Here is a 15,968-nt window from a genome sequence, read left to right as displayed (position 1 = left end):
AAATCCAGGATCCTCTGCACAGACTTCTTCACTTCGGTAACAAAAAATAGTCAACTCCACCCATAATCTGTTATCCACATTAAGGTAAAATACCAACAACTCTTCAACTCTTCGCAAAATGCAAAGACACAGCTTAAATGTATAATTAAAAATAAACTCTTTAACTTACACAGAAAACTCATTAGTGAAAAACTTTAGTCCATTAACTGCTTTTAAACCAACATAAGTTCAGTCTCCGTAGAGACTGTCAAAAATTGCCAATGCCGACTATATTTCAAGTCGTCATGGCGGGGTATTGGGAAAAGTTTTCAATTAGCAATAATCGCGCCTCGGATAAACCTCATTGGCTACGATACTGCCACTGCGCAAAGCTGGAGATCATTGATGCCCGCCCCACTCCGCCACGGATGACAACTACCTTTACATTGAGGGTCAGCGACTGCCAGCGCATTTGTGCCCAGTACGCGTCCCCACTCCAGCGGTTATATTTAGAGCCCACCTGGATGGGAGACTTCTTGTTGTTGAACATCTCGTGTGGAATATTCAGATTTTGGAAACCGAGGAAGGTTCGCTTGGGATGCTGGGGAACCTTATGCAAATAAGCCTGACGTCACAGGGCTGACCGGGTTTAAGGGTTGAAATTTGACAAAGAAACCGAGCGGCGGGAAAGCCACGGTAAGCCACACAGGTTCGCGAAGGGGACAACTAGCTGTGCCCCCGCCTGCACAAACGGCAGGCGGGCAGGGCCTGAGGGGATATTTTTAGAAAAGCGAATTTTAAAACATACCTGGGGCAAAAAGCAGAAGAGACATGCAGCGTCGGCAGAAGAAAGAAACTGCATTACTATAAATTAATTACCTGTAAGTGTAAAATACCACAATTTAAGCTTACTACAAACCGCAAGAGACACTGCACACAACTTTTATCCACCAAGTTAAAAAATTGGTAACTAGAACTATGAGCATAAAAAGCAAAATAAAAGATAGTTTTTTTTTTCTTTGTAAAACGTATTATTCAGTCCCCGTGGGGACCGTCAAAAATTGCCAGTGCCGACTATATTGCAAGTCGTCATGGCGGGGTATTGGGAAAAGTTTTCAATTAGCAATAATCGCGCCTCGGATAAACCTCATTGGCTACGATACTGCCACTGCGCAAAGCTAAAAAAATGCCGTCCCCTGCTCATCACTCCCAATAAGCCAGGTTCCTACTACAGAAAGGCGAGTTTGGGACTCATTTAAAAAACTTTCAAGTATTGTTTGCTTGCATATTATACAATTATATGAAGATCTTTCTGAAATACATAGGCAAGTTCTGCAATATTCGGTTGTGATTTTAGTTTGTTTTGGTGGAGAATGAAGCAAAGCATTGTGGGTGGAAACATGCTAATAAACTTAATTCAGGGACTGCAAGGGGCGGTTGAGAAAAATGGGGTCAGTCTGGGTGCTGTTCCCTGAGCTCCCTATGTTCAGTGTAACTGTCCTCTCCAAAGAGGTTTTTGTTTTGTTTTGTTTCTGTTATATTATTTTGGTAAAGTATACATAACAAAATTTACCATTTTAACAATTTTTAAGTGTAAGTTCAGTGGCAGTGAATATATTCACATTTTGCAGCCATTCATCTCCATAATATTTTATCTTCCCAAACTGGAACTCTATACTCATTAAACTCTAACTCCCCATTTCCCTCTCCCCTCCAATCCCTGGCAACCTCCATCATGCTTTCTGTCTCTGGGTTCCTTATACAAATAGATCATACAATGTTTGTCATTTCTGGTCTGGCTTCTTTTATTTAGGAATAATATTTTTAAGGTTCGTCCATGTTATAGTATGTATCAGGATTTCATTCCTTTTATGGTTGAATAATAATCCATTGCATAGAATTTGGTTTGTCCACTCACTCTTAGATGGACATGGGTGGTTTCCACCTTTTGGATATTACGAATAATGCTGCTATTGGTGTATAAGAATCAGTTTGAGTTCCTGTTTTCAATTCTTTGGGGTATGTACCTAGAAGTGGAATTGCTGAATCATATGTTAATACTATCTTTAATTCAAAAGAGTTTCCTTTGGATATCTTAATTCAGAAGAAAGAGGCTTTATTTTCATAGAAATGTTCACAGTATATGAAATTTAAAGTAACTTTCACCCTCACTGCTTGTTTTCCTTTGGGAAGTGGAACGCTGTTAGAAACCTATATCTGGACTTGTTTTGTTATGTATACCTTACCACAATAAAACAACAAGAATAAAACAAAAGGAAAAACCTCTTTGGAGAGGATAGTTACACTGCAAGTAGGGAGCCTAGTGAACAGCACTTGTTTCCCCCCTATATTCTCCAAAATACTTTCATTTTGGTTTTTGCTACACATTAAAATGCAAATAGCAGTCTGCAAGAAAGTGACATTTCCCCTAACATTTTATTATAAAAAATTTGCAACACAAAAAGTTCAAAGAATTGCTCAATGAACATTCATGTACTCATCATCTATATACAAAAATGACATTTTTAAAGGCCTGTTTGATGCCAATGTGTAGTTATTTATTTTTGTCACAGCCATAACTACTGTGGGGTAGGAAAAACCAGCAGAAAAAAAGACAAAAGCCTAGCAATCTAATTAATTTAGATTATTTTACTTTGATCCAATCAATGACTTAGTCATTAATTCTGGGTGGGGTGGAGTTGTGAAAAATAAAAAAGACTAAAACTCTAATCCCACAAGGGTACAAAAGGAACTGCCCAGCCCTTGACAATGTCTCAATTGGGTGGCTCATTATACTCTGTCAGCAGCTATCAAGGGAAATTGTGTGTTTCACTGGCTGTCTTGGATCACTTCACCCTCCACGGATGACTTCTCAGCATTATGAGAAAAATTGAAAACCCAGCTAACTTTTCCCCAGAACATGAGATTCTTTGGGGCCTCAAAGCACAATAGTCCTGAATTCCCAGCCAGCCTCTATTAGTGATGCTCATTCCACTTAGAGAACTGAAAAAGTAACATGAGTTTGGACAGATAGGGATGGAGAAGGTCCCTGTTTTGGCACTTTTATAGGTTTTCATCAAATACCTATAAAATGTGTGCATAAAATGCGCTGCATTATAATTTTTTGATTTAACAAAATTTTTAGTTTACATGCTGGTCCTTTCTTTCAGCAAATATGGTCAGGTTATCTGAGCCACAAAGGGCTGTTGGGTGATTCTCCCGGCCTAGGAGATCCTATAGCTAGTGACTTACCTGCATTGTTGCTGGAGGCCTTACTCCTTGCCGACTAAAGAAAAAAGAATCAAACTTTTAAAGAATTAAAGTCAGTTTTATTTGAAGTCCTCTTACTGAGGACTATAGACTGAGGCCTATAGCCCGGGGGCAGTTCTGTCGGACTGCTCCAACACAAGTAGTTCAGCCCACTGCTTATATACAGGTGGTGGGGGTTCTGTACCTGCAAAATCATATCAAACTTGCTCAGAAGTTACATTGAAACAGAATCACATCAAGATTTGGGTGAAAGAGTACATCTGGCTATAGACTACGGAAGCGTGATCACTAACCCCATCAGATGCTACCTTATGTGCAGGAAAAGGTAAGGGTTAGAGTCATTTATCTTTTGAGGAATATGGTGACTCAGACAAGAGACATGGGCCTGGGCGGTTGTGTGCTCTATCCTGTTTTGTCTTCAAAGTGTCTTTCTGAGAGCTGCACATGGTCACAGAGTCAGGGGCTTTGTGACATTAGTGGCAAGCAGAAATGAGAAAAGATGGCTTCTTATGTTTGCTATTTTGTCTCACATCCCAAACTAAAATGAATCATTTTATCAATATTACCTCCATACATACAATGATAGGACCAGAAGCCAAACTCTGCCTCCAACTTCCATATTACTCCTCTGGGCTTCAGTTTGTTTGTTTGTTTAGAGACTGGGGTCAGTCTCTGTCACCCAGGCTGGAGTGTAGTAGCAAGATGGACCCATTGGAGGATGGCTACTGCAACCTCCAGTGCTTGGGCTGGTGCGTGCCAGTATGCCTGGCTAATTTTTTTCTTTTCTTTTTTTTTTTTGGAGGGAGGGTCTCACTGTGTTGCCCAGGCCAGGTCTCCAACTCCTGGCCTCAAGCGATCCCCCTGCTACAGCCTCCAAAACGCTGGGATTACAAGTGCAAACCACTGCACCCAGATCTCAGTTCATCTTAAGATGGGGTAAGGGGGTTCTCAGGTGGTCTTCAGGGTCCTTGCTAGCTGCCCCTTGATGATGTCCTAAGATAGTTATAAATTAATTGATGTCTTATGTAGGTGATGCAATAGAGCAGCAGTTCTCATGGCTATACATAGGAAATTTGTAGATCAGAATCTCTGGGAGCGAGATACAGGCATTGTGTTGATTAATTAAAATACAAGATGAGAAATAAAATTGGAGAAGCCATGTGGGTAAGCACATTAGTCCATGTATAATGTGTCTTTAATTGTTTGTATTGATTGTAAAAACATCAATTTTTCAGATTTTTTTTTTGAGACAGTCTCACTCTGTTGCCCGGGCTAGAGTGCCGTGATGTCAGCCTAGCTCACAGCAACCTCAAACTCTTGGGGTCAAGGGATCCTTCTGCCTCCCAAGTAGCTGGGTCTACAGGCATGTGCCATCATGCCCGGCTAATTTTTTCTATATATTTCTTAGTTGTCCAGCTAATTTCTTTCTATTTTTAGTAGAGACGGGGTCTCCTTCTTGCTCAGGCTGTTCTCAAACTCCTGGCCTCAACCGATCCTCCCTGCTTTGGCCTCCCAAAGTGTTGGGATTGTAGGCAGGAGCCACTGCACCCAGCCTAGATCCATTATTAAAAGCTTCTATCTCAGGATGAATTCCTACGGTCGCGCTGTTTGGATGTGCTAGTTTGCACTCGGGCCATTGGCACTGAAGCTCTAACCGCTTCTGAGAGAACGAACCAAGGTTCAAAACCTCTGCCAGGAGAGGCCGACAGGGGGCGCTCCCGGACGACCCCGTCCTCAAGGGTGCGGCGCGGGGGGTTGTGGGACTTGTAGTTTTCCTTGCATCATTTCGGCTTCATGAACTACACTCCCCAAAATGCAAACGTAACCAGACAGTTCCACTGTCGGGTGTGAAGAGTCCCTTGAGCTGTGGAAGGTAAGTGTGTGTTCTGTGCGGGCTGCGGGTTTCTAGAAGCGGTGGATTTCTCCTAAGGGACTCCATTTCCCCTCTTTGCCCTTGGTGGGACTGGGAAGACGGCAGCTGTTCCAATGGAGCGCGTTTTCGGCGGGGTGTCCCCGGCCCTTTGGTCTCAGGAGACTCGACTATGTATTTGTGCTGCTCTCGGGCGGCTGAGGAATGTCAAAGAGAAAGCCGGGTCCTGAACTCAGGCCTGGAAAGCAAAGCACAAAATAATGTTTACGTATGGGGTGCCTGTCACGGGAGGATTTCTGTATTATATAAAATAATATTTCAAAGTTTTGTTTTTAAAGCTAGAAAAGCTGACACGCAGGGGCCTTGTCTCTCTGCTGTGTCCAAACAGCAGAGTTTGCCGTGGAAGGTAAATCATGAATAAAATCAAAGCCTGAGAGGTCTGAGCAACAACTCCATCAAATCTAGTCTATTGGAACTCAAATATACTTCTGTAGCTTGTGCAGAAAGAAGATAATTCTCATTTATAAAATAGAAAGTAGGTTTATGGAACACATAGTCTCTCCAGGGATGGTATTAACTAAAAATATAGATAAATTTATTCCTCCTATAGAGACATCTTTAGATGTAGCCATAGATGGAATAATAATGGACTATTATGAGATTTAAAGATTTTGGGGGTAAGCCATTAACCTTTTGAAGTTTATAAGGAATTCAGTTCTATGAAGCCAGGTGTTACTGGAAGAGATGGAACGGGCCTTATGTTATGCTAGTATCCCACTTTATCATTTTTTTTCTTTCCTCCCCTCCCCTTTTAAAATAATATACTTTCCCTCGGATGCAGAAAGCCTTGGCAGATTCACCAGCCATTTGAAGTTAATTTCCATTTGAGGACTGCAGCATAGAATTCCGGCTTAGGTTCTTAAGAGGTCAGGAAGATAAGATTGGCTTCGGCTATTATGAAACAGTTCAGTGTGCAGACAAGATTTTATTTTGTGGAAGGCATGAGAGATTCTTGACCCCCAAAAAGTATTATTATTATTATTTTTTGAGACAGAGCCTGAGCTAGAGTGCTGTGGCTCACAGCAACCTCAAACTCCTGGGCTCAAGCGATCCTCCTGTCTCAGCCTTTGGAGTAGCTGGGACTACAGGCACGAGTCACCACTTGGGGATTTAGCATAATGTTTTCAATGTTTATCCATGTTGTAGCATGTATCAATCAGCACTTCGTCCAATTTTACAGTTTTTTCTTCCATCCTATGGATTGACCACATTTTGTTTGTCATTCATCCGTTGGTGGTTACCTCTGTTTTTAAACCCCTGTTTCTCACATGAGGTTTCTTTCTCTCTAGAATGAGGATGAGCCTTGGGTTGACTTTCAGGTCAGCAAAAGGCCATTGGGTTGAGAACGTCAGCTGGCAGCATTCGCATGGATCCATTGAGTCATTTGTGCCACCAAGTCCTCCCTTGGACCCTCAGAAGGTCAAAGAGTTACAGCGCTTCATCACCCTTTCCAAGAGACTCTTCGTGATGACTGGGGCGGGAATCTCTACCGAATCGGGGATCCCAGACTACAGGTCAGAAAATGTGGGACTCTATGCGCGCACTGACCGGAGGCCCATCCAGCACAGGGATTTTGTGCAGAGTGCTCCAATCCGCCAACAGTACTGGGCAAGGAATTTTGTGGGCTGGCCGCAGTTCTCCTCCCACCAGCCTAACCCTGCACACTGGGCTCTGAGCAACTGGGAGAAACTCGGAAAGTTGCACTGGTTGGTGACCCAAAATGTGGATGCCTTGCACACCAAAGCGGGGAGTCGGCGCCTGACAGAGCTCCACGGATGCATGCACAGGTGCAAGAAGGTCTAAAAAACAGTTTGAACCCCAAAATGTATGTTGCTCTGTGAGAGCAGGGAACTGGGCTGTCTTGATCACTGTTGTCTTAGACCTTGAGCAAGTTGTTTATTTTGGCGTTGATCCTAGGAAATTCAGTGAGGGAGTGGGGACATAAAAAAGGGAAGGAAGAAAGGGTGCATTAGTGAGTGGGTTACAGCTTTGAGCTGCTGGGACTCAGTTTCATGCGGGACCCTCTGACTATCAGGAATTTCACAGCTGTCTCATTGCAAGTCGAGGAAGCCGGGGTATTTATCTACCATCTCCCATCCCTCATTGGTCAAGGGTCCCTTGTAAGGAATTAACTCCATTAACACTTTGACTCTGCTCCGCCCTAGAAGGCTTCCAGAAAACCTATTTTTAGTAGAGACAGGGTCTTGCTCTTGCTCAGGCTGGTCTTGAACTCCTGACCTCAAGCGATCCTCCCACCTTGCCTTCCCAAAGTGCTAGGATTACAGGCGTGAGCCACTGTGCCCAGCCAGGGATTTCTAAATGAAGGGAATTTGTGGAGCCCAGAGCAGTCTGGCCTGGACTTGGAGGGTTTGGACTGGAGATTAGTATGAAACCAGACAGTCTGGGAAGGCTAGACCCAAATCATGGTCACATTTGAAAATCAGGCAGTGCAGTTTGGGTCTGTTGTGAGACACCAAAGGGGACTATTAGTGGTTTCTGAGCAAGAAAGCAACATGATAAAAATAGCATTTGAGGAGAGCTAGACAGGATTAGAAAGAGTAGGTCAGGGAGGTCAGCCCGAAGTACCCAGACTAAGGTGGTACAGGGGAATTAGTTAATGATGCCTATGGGTTCATTAAAAAATTTTTTTTCAGGCCAGGCATGGTGGCTCATTCCTGTAATCTCAACACTTTGGGAGGCCAAGGCAGGAGGATCACTTGAAGCCAGGAGTTCCAGACCAGCCTGGGCAACATAGTGAGACCCTGTCTCTACAAAAAATAGAAATATTAGCCGGGCATGGTGGTGGGTGCCTGTAATCCCAGTGACGTGGGAGGCTGGATGGCTTGAGCCCAGAGTTCGAGGCTGCAGTGAGCTATGATCACACCACTGCACTCCAGCCTGGGCAACAGAGCGAGGCCCGTCTCCAAAAAAAAATTAAAAAAGAAAAAAAATTTGTTTTATGATGAAAATTTCAAACATTCTCAAAAGTAAAGAGAATAGTGTAATGAATTCCCACATCCCATCACCCAGATTCAAAGGTTTTATGAAGATGCATCATATCTACTTTATGCCATCTCTCCCTGTCTCTTCTTAAATATTTTAAAACAAATCCAAGACTTCTTGATGTTTCCCAGGGGCTTTTTAAGGGAAGAAATCAACATAATCTGATGGCTGACTAGGATTTAAAGGAGAAAAATGAGGAACACATTTTTTTTCCTCAAGGGTTTTGGCCCAAGTACCCAGAGGAATGATGGTGCTGGGGAAGTTGGGGAGGGTGGCTGAACAGGACGGTCCGGAAGACTGGGAGGTTGGGCTAGAGTTTGGGGGACAGAGCAGGGGTGGAGTCACAGAGGAGGACACCATTATACAGAGGCCCGGACGCAGTGAGGACGGGCACCCCTCCAAGGTGGGGAACACAGAAAGAAAACAGGGTGGAGCCCTGAGGAGCATCCAGAGGAGGAACCAGCTTTCTATTTTCTCTCAACAGCTGTTTAGCGAGTGCCACCATGTGCAGGCACTGTTCTAGGTGGTGGGCACAGGGCACTGGTCAAAAGGCACAAAGTGCTTGCCCTCACGGAGGGCTCTGGTGCCGAGAGAACCAGGAGGCACCATGTCATGGAAATCAAGGGGGAGAAGTATTTGTTTTTTGTTTTAATTTTCAAGTGTTTACACTTTAACAACATGCACATGGGTATGAGGTCTCTCTGTATCCAGTCACAGCAAGGGCTTAGTAAATAGTTGACAGCCCAGATATAGGCCCTGGAAACAGAGCTGGGGGGAGGCAGGACTGCCTAGTTGGTGACATCCCCAAATGTGGCTTTGACGACAAGAACCTGGCCTGCAGCCAAGGTGACTGGCCCTGGCCTTCCAGGCCTCCAACCTGAAGACCCTGCATCCTTCCCCCTGAGCAGAGTTGAATAGGTCTTTCTCTCCCATGCTGAGGGTTTTCTGGAGAAAGACTCCTCCTGCCTTTTGGGGGAAGTATCTTAAAGAGAGGGTGGTGATAGATGGTGACAATGACAGCAGATGAACAGAGCAGAGAATAGAGGGGAAAACATTGGCTTTGGCACTGAGGAAATCATCGGGCAAGGTATTTGTAGTTGTGTTGAGGATGCAAGCAAGCTAGCAGAGGGTGAAGGAGGGTGTGTAGTAAGGAGACAGAGGTACACTACTTGTTCTGGAAGGTTGGCAGTGGAAGGAAGGTGAGAAACAGGGAGGTAGCTAAGGAGGTCATGAGAAAGCATGCCTAAAATCAGCGGAATCTGTGTGCTAGGAAAAGAAAGCAGCGATGGAGGGATTGGAAGTGGTTGGGGATGAAACATCTTGGGCAGCCGTGTGCCTTCCAGGGGCATGCTGTTCATTCACCTCTCCTTTGGTGTCAGGGTCCTCTGCTTGGATTGTGGTGAACAGACTCCCCGGGGGGTGCTGCAGGAGCGCTTCCAAATCCTGAACCCCGCCTGGAGTGCGGAGGCCCATGGCGTGGCTCCCGATGGCGACGTCTTTCTCTCAGACGAGCAGGTCCGGAGCTTTCAGGTACCATCCTGTGTTCGATGTGGAGGCCCTCTGAAACCTGATGTCGTTTTCTTCGGGGACACAGTGAACCGTGACAAGGTTGATTTTGTGCACAAGCGTGTAAAAGAAGCCGACTCCCTCTTGGTTGTGGGATCGTCCTTGCAGGTATCTGACTTGGTCCGAGTGGTAGCTGCCCCGTTTGCGGGACAGGGAGTCCTGGAGAGGGTCCCTCTTTGGTTTAACTTTGCCTGGATCTAGAGAGCTCTTCCGTGTGTCTCCTCCCCGTGCAGGTGTACTCTGGCTACAGGTTTATCCTCACTGCCCGGGAGAAGCAGCTACCGATTGCAATACTGAACATTGGGCCCACACGGTCGGATGATTTGGCGTGTCTGAAACTGAACTCTCGTTGTGGAGAGTTGCTGCCTTTAATAGACCCATACTGACCACAGCCTGGTGTTCCTGAGCCAGGAACAGGGTCTTTCACTGGAATCCTGCTGCTAAAGGTAAACACCTTCTCAGATAACAGATTCCAGCTCCCATTCAACCAAGAGTTGTGGGGTGCACTGACAAGCTATAAAAGGTTCTAAGTTTCTTAATGAATGACCATTCTTAATTACAACTAATTTTTTTTTTTTTTTGAGATAGAGTCTTGCTCTGTCACCCTGGGTAGAGTGCAGTGGCTCACTGCAACCTCAAATTCCTGGGCTTAAGTGATCCTCCTGCCTCAGCCTCCCCAGTAGCTGGGACTACAGGCATGAGCTAGGAGGCCTGGCTAATTTTTCTATTTTTGGTAGAGACAGGGTCTCGTTCTTGCTCAGGCTGGTCTCTGAATTTCTGAGCTCAAGCGATCCTCCTGCCTTGGCCTCCCAGAGTGCTAGGATTACAGGCGTGAGCCACAGTACCTAGCCAAAACTAATTTTTTAATGTACATTAAGCTATAGTTTTTCACATTCTATGCACATAGCTATTGAAGACACTAAATGTTCCAAAATCTGCCATTGCTTTTTCCCTATTTTTTAAAAATAATAGCTTTAATTGAGATATAATTCACATATGGTAAAATTCACCCTTTAAAAGTATATAGTAAATTGGTTTTTAGATACTCACAAAGTTGTGCATTGATCACTACTATCTAATTCCAGAATATTTCCATCATCCCAAGAAGAAATCTTGGGCCCATAATCAATCATTCCCCATCCCCACCATTGCCCCACCTGACCCCCCGACTCTGACAACAACTGGACTTTCTGTTTCTCCCTGTTCTGGACATTTTATACAGTATGTAGCCTCTTTGGTTTCTCCACATAGCATAAGGTATTAAAGCATCCAGATTAAGGAAAAGGACGTTAGCACCCAAGAAGTCCATCTGGCACACTACTTTTTAAAGATACTTTTGAACTAGTTTTCACATTATTAGAATAATATATATTTATTGTAGAAAGTATGGACAATACAGGCAAGTAAAAAGAAAATAATACAAGTTACCCATAATGTCACCACCAAGACAGCCAAAGTTTAACATTTTGGTATAACTGAGTTTTTACAAAAATTGAATCAAACTGTGCTGAAAGTTTTATTATGAAACACAGCCTGTTTTCACTTAACAGTAACAGTGGCCATCTTGCCATGTCCTAAATGCGATGGTTTTTTGAACACTAGGCTGATGTTCACAGGCATTCTCTCTGCTCTACTCCCAGCTCATCTGGGCATTAACTTGTTTCATTTCTTTACAGATCCCTAAGGATTCGTCCCTTTTCTTTTCTTTTTTTTTTTTTTTGAGACAGAGTCTCACTCCCAGGCTAGAGTGAGTACCGTGGCATCAGCCTAGCTCACAGCAACCTCAAACTCCTGGGCTTAAGCGATCCTACTGCCTCAGCCTCCCGAGTAGCTGGGACTACAGGCATGTGCCACCATGCCCGGCTAATTTTTTTTTTTTGCTATATATATTTTTAGTTGGCCAGATAATTTCTTTCTATTTTTAGTAGAGACGGGGTCTCACTCAGGCTGGTCTCGAACTCCTGACCTTGAGCGATCCACCCGCCTCGGCCTCCCAGAGTGCTAGGATTACAGGCGTGAGCCACCGCCCCCGGCCGATTCATCCCTTTTCCCTCAAACTAATCGAAGCTCACTGAGTGCAGCCTAGAGAGGGCAGCAAACCAACATCTGTCTGCCAGCCCATCTCTGACCTGGGCAGGTGCCAGAGCCCGGCTAAGGTCATCAGGCTGATGAGATTTGCCCTGGAAGAAAGATTTTTTTCCAAGAAGCAGCTGCTCTTGATAGGAAAACTGTATTCACTTCCTTTTTTATCTCACCTGGCAGAAGAAATGGCCTGGGAAATATGTAAGCCAGAATGGTCTCTGGAGTGCTAACCCAAGGATCTCACTAATTTGGGCTTGGTGAAGGTAGAAGGAAATGAAATAATTTACAATCCAAATGGTTGTGTCTTTAACTGAACCATTTTGATATATTTTTTGAATAAATACGTGACAGCATGAATGAATTTTTTATTAACTAAGGACTAAAGGAATCTTTTTAAATTGCACACTGGAGGCCGGGCGCGGTGGCTCACGCCTGTAATCCTAGCTCTGGGAGGCCGAGGCGGGTGGATCGCTCGAGGTCAGGAGTTCGAGACCAGCCTGAGCAAGAGTGAGACCCCGTCTCTACTAAAAATAGAAAAGAAATTATCTGGCCAACTAAAAATATATATACAAAAAAAAAAAAAAAAAAATTAGCCGGGCATGGTGGCTCATGCCTGTAGTCCCAGCTACTCGGGAGGCTGAGGCAGTAGGATCGCTTAAGCCCAGGAGTCTGAGGTTGCTGTGAGCTAGGCTGATGCCACGGCACTCACTCTAGCCGGGGCAACAAAGTGAGACTCTGTCTCAAAAAAAAAAAAAATAAAATAAAAAAATAAATTGCACACTGGAGTAGGCTGCACATTTATATATATATATATATATATATTTTTTTTTTTTTTTTTTTTTTTTTTTTTTTTTTCTTCTCTTTGAGACAGAGTCTCACTCTGTTGCCCGGGCTAGAGTGCCATGGCATCAGCCTAGCTCACAGCAACCTCAAACTCCTGGGCTCAAGTGATCCTCCTGCCTCAGCCTCCCAAGTAGCTGGGATTACAGGCATGCGCCACCATGCCCGGCTAATTTTTCTATATATATTTTTAGCTGTCCAAATCATTTCTTTCTATTTTCAGTAGAGACGGGGTCTGGCTCTTGCTCAGGCTGGTCTCGAACTCCTGGTCTCGAACTCCTGAGCTCAAACCATCCTCCCGCCTCGGCCTCCCAGAGTGCTAGGATTACAGGTGTGAGCCACAGCACCCAGCCTATATATATTTTTCAATCAGCTAAAAAGAGAATGGGGCTTTATGACACTTCTCTAAGGATTGATTTGCTAGGATTACAGGTGTGAGCCACAGCACCCAGCCTATATATATTTTTCAATCAGCTAAAAAGAGAATGGGGCTTTATGACACTTCTCTAAGGATTGATTTCTACTTGATTTCAGCTGTCAGAATGAGACACCTGCTTGAACCTGGTCTGTAGAGAGGAAAGTTAATTCCCATGTGGGCTCTCAAGTTGGAGGAAAGACTTGTTTGATTACTGAGTTAGCCGTAAAGAATCAGTGTACCAGGCTAAAGCTTTCTGCACAATCTCATCACAAAGTGAGGTGGATGAAAGAATCACGGTCTCTCCTGGATAGCTTTTTGTCTAAAATTAGGGCAGGCAATACCTGCTCGTCCTGCACCTGCCTAGGAGGCAAACTTCAGTTAACTGGGATAATTCAAGATCTTGCAAACACAGAGTTCTTTTCACCTGAACAAATGCAGCTTTGCTCATAGTCATTAATTCTGAAGAGGTGTAAGGTTGTTGTGAATCTCACTGCAGCGTTTTTGCAGATGGGGATCCTAAGGTGCTTTGAACCAGATTTCCTCAGTTACCCAAAGTCAGTACCAACAAATGTATTAAAATCTGGGTCTTTTGAATCTCAAGCCATTCTCATCCCACAAATCTCATCGACAGTTATTGACAGACACTGTATTAAGGTACTAAGGATACAAAGATACAACTTCTTGTCCTCAAGTGGCTCATAGAGAAAACACTGTTCCCACCACCACCACCAAATGAGAGAATTAGAGAAAATTTAGTCCATCCCCCTCATTTTGTTTTTGAAGAAATTAAGATCCAGACTTACCAGAGGCCATGCTACATAGTTTCAGAGCCAGGACTAGAATCCAAGTCGACTTTCCTTCCAGTTCTTTTCTTTTTAAACAACAGTGCCTCTCATTTGTCTGCAGATTATGATTAGATTATGGCAAATTATGGTCAGCCTAAAGGTGAAGTAAAAGCCAGCAGTACACCTGGCCCAGGAGACCAGAAATGGTTAAAATATAGTGGGTAGTGGAGAGCAGGTTAGATTGCCAGGAAGGCACAAATCATGAAATCAAGTCTTCAGGGCCTTAGGATTGTTTGCTTTGTTCATATTTCCTCCTGAGACGGAATTCTTTAAAAAAATAAATAAATAAATGTGTCCTAAGAGAAACCTGGTATCTCCCGAAACTGACGTTTTTCATGTCTGCCTCCTTACTTTGTCTTTTGCTTTCTACCATCACAGCAGTTCCTAACCCACTGTACGTGCCCCCAGTTAGAGTACAAACTAGTGAGTGCTCTCAGTGAGCAATTTTTTCCTCAGTTTACCAGAAAAGGCATATAGCATGAAATTGAAACTCTTAGGGAACAGACTTAGATTTCAATCTCAGTCTTGCTACTTACTAGTTAGGTGAACTTCAGCAAGTTATTTTATCTAATTTCAGGCCCTTTCTGTATAAATGAGGATAACAGAAGCTATGATACTTTATGCATGTGAAGCTCATAGCGCAGTGTCTGACCCTGGCACATAATAAATAAAGGCCAGCCACTATCATTAGGAGATGGGAGGAAGGCATGATGGAGGAAAAGAAATCATCCTATCTACCTAACCTTTGTCCCCTGCTGAGTACTCCTTTAACTAGACTTTGCAATAATCTTCCCCAGAGCCTCACTTCCTTTTGTGCACCTGTTTGTCTTTTTAAAAAGATTACAAAAGCAAGTCTTGCTTGACGTAATAAAAACCTTTCTAAAGAAAATAAAAAATGAGTATCTTTCTCTCTCTTTCCGCTTAGGAAAATTAATAATTTTTACTGAACATCTACTATACAACAAGCATTGGTGGAAGCATCATTTACACAACGTACTTGTGCACTTCCTTCCCACAACCCCATGGTATATGATAGGGGCACTATTTTGTCCTTTGAAAGATGAGGCTCCTGAAGCTTGGAGACCTTGGGTAAACTGCCCAAGGTGTTATCTACAGTGACTAGGCCAGTAATCAAAGCCAGTCTGTCCAGTTCTGGCCTCTTCATGCTGTAGAAACCGGTGGGGTAACTGAGCATTGATGGAAGAAGGGCAAAACTCAAGACACTTCCCAGAAGTGACCCAGGCTGGGTCCTGAAAGATAAACACGAGTCCACCAGGCAGAAAAAGGCAAGGCATGAAGGCGGAGCAAACAACCAATGCAAACGCATGGAGGTTAGACCAGCAAATCGCTTTACTATTTTTTTTTCTCCTTCTCCCTCTTCAAGGTAGGGAAAATTTAAGTGTGGACTTGGGGCACCTCAAAGGCCTTTGGCTCACCCAACATCCACTTGCCTCTCTGCTTAGCCATCCCTCCTCACGGCCCCCGCTTTGCTTCCCTGCACCCCACCTTCCCGGCCCCCTCATCCCTCCCCGGGAGAAAAGCAATTGAGAGGTTGCCAACCTTTGGAAACAGGCGGGGCTAGGGGATGAGTGACCCAGACAGGGAAAAGCACAGCGGGAGAGCTGGCCTCAATGTCACGCCCACGTGAGAATGCCTGTGCCTTCTTTTCACAGTCGAACGCCCACTCTGTCCATCCTGCGGGATTCTGGCTCAGCAAAAGAGCGCTGCCAGAGCCCCACGGAGCTGAGCCGCCACTACCAAACCACGCGGACGCCACCTGCAGCTAGTGTTGCCAGCCACTGCGCCTGCGCAGGCTCGGGCCCCGGTGCGTGCTGGGAAAGGCGGAGCCTGAGCCTGGGGGGTGTGGAGGTAGGAACGGGCTGGGCCGCTTTCACCAATAGAAAACAGAGACAGTGCCACGTGTCCATAAATTATCCAATCACACATCTTCTGGTCGTGGAGTGGGATGCCAGGTTTACGGGCAGGGTCACGTAACATGAAAAGGTAAATACGGCCACGTGGTTTTTTTTTTTCC

General features: G+C 44.5%; 1 protein-coding gene, 1 long non-coding RNA gene and 2 other non-coding genes across 5 annotated transcripts; 1 reads left to right on the top strand and 3 right to left on the bottom strand.

Annotated features, from left to right (window-relative positions):
* Positions 1 to 232: 232 nt before the first annotated feature.
* LOC123626299 lies at positions 233 to 373 on the bottom strand. Its single transcript, XR_006730789.1, has one exon. It is a non-coding gene; the product is annotated as a U4 spliceosomal RNA (small nuclear RNA).
* A 645-nt stretch (positions 374 to 1,018) lies between these two features.
* Positions 1,019 to 1,159, bottom strand: LOC123626300. The gene has a single exon (XR_006730790.1). It is a non-coding gene; the product is annotated as a U4 spliceosomal RNA (small nuclear RNA).
* A 3,574-nt stretch (positions 1,160 to 4,733) lies between these two features.
* On the bottom strand, positions 4,734 to 15,715 carry LOC123625937. Its single transcript, XR_006730688.1, has 3 exons — positions 15,494 to 15,715; positions 13,892 to 13,988; positions 4,734 to 5,357 (listed from the first exon to the last, which is right to left on the bottom strand). It is a non-coding gene; the product is annotated as an uncharacterized LOC123625937 (long non-coding RNA).
* Positions 5,054 to 10,322, top strand: SIRT4 (sirtuin 4). Of its 2 annotated transcripts, none has more exons than XM_045534679.1 (4): positions 5,054 to 5,122; positions 6,469 to 6,693; positions 9,562 to 9,856; positions 9,982 to 10,322. In XM_045534679.1, exons 2-4 carry the CDS (start codon positions 6,470 to 6,472, stop codon positions 10,132 to 10,134), a joined length of 672 nt encoding a protein of 223 aa, XP_045390635.1. In that variant the 5' UTR covers positions 5,054 to 5,122; position 6,469; the 3' UTR covers positions 10,135 to 10,322. The 2 variants fall into 2 exon arrangements, with proteins under 2 accessions (XP_045390635.1, XP_045390634.1); XM_045534678.1 differs by having other exon boundaries at positions 6,469 to 6,966.
* Positions 15,716 to 15,968: the final 253 nt, after the last annotated feature.

This window comes from Lemur catta, chromosome 21 (genome assembly GCF_020740605.2).
Source record: "Lemur catta isolate mLemCat1 chromosome 21, mLemCat1.pri, whole genome shotgun sequence".
In the NCBI taxonomy this organism is placed as follows: domain Eukaryota; kingdom Metazoa; phylum Chordata; class Mammalia; order Primates; family Lemuridae; genus Lemur; species Lemur catta.
Note: the sequence above shows the minus strand (reverse complement) of the source record. Positions and strands in the feature narration are given on the sequence as shown.

Excerpts from the sequence above, each read along its gene's own strand:
- SIRT4 (XM_045534678.1), top strand. The coding sequence starts at position 6,470 with ATGAGGATGAGCCTTGGGTTGACTTTCAGGTCAGCAAAAGGCCATTGG. Across the intron at positions 6,967-9,561 it reads CTCCACGGATGCATGCACAG|GGTCCTCTGCTTGGATTGTG; the intron begins GTGCAAGAAGGT and ends CTTTGGTGTCAG. Across the intron at positions 9,857-9,981 it reads TTGTGGGATCGTCCTTGCAG|GTGTACTCTGGCTACAGGTT; the intron begins GTATCTGACTTG and ends CTCCCCGTGCAG.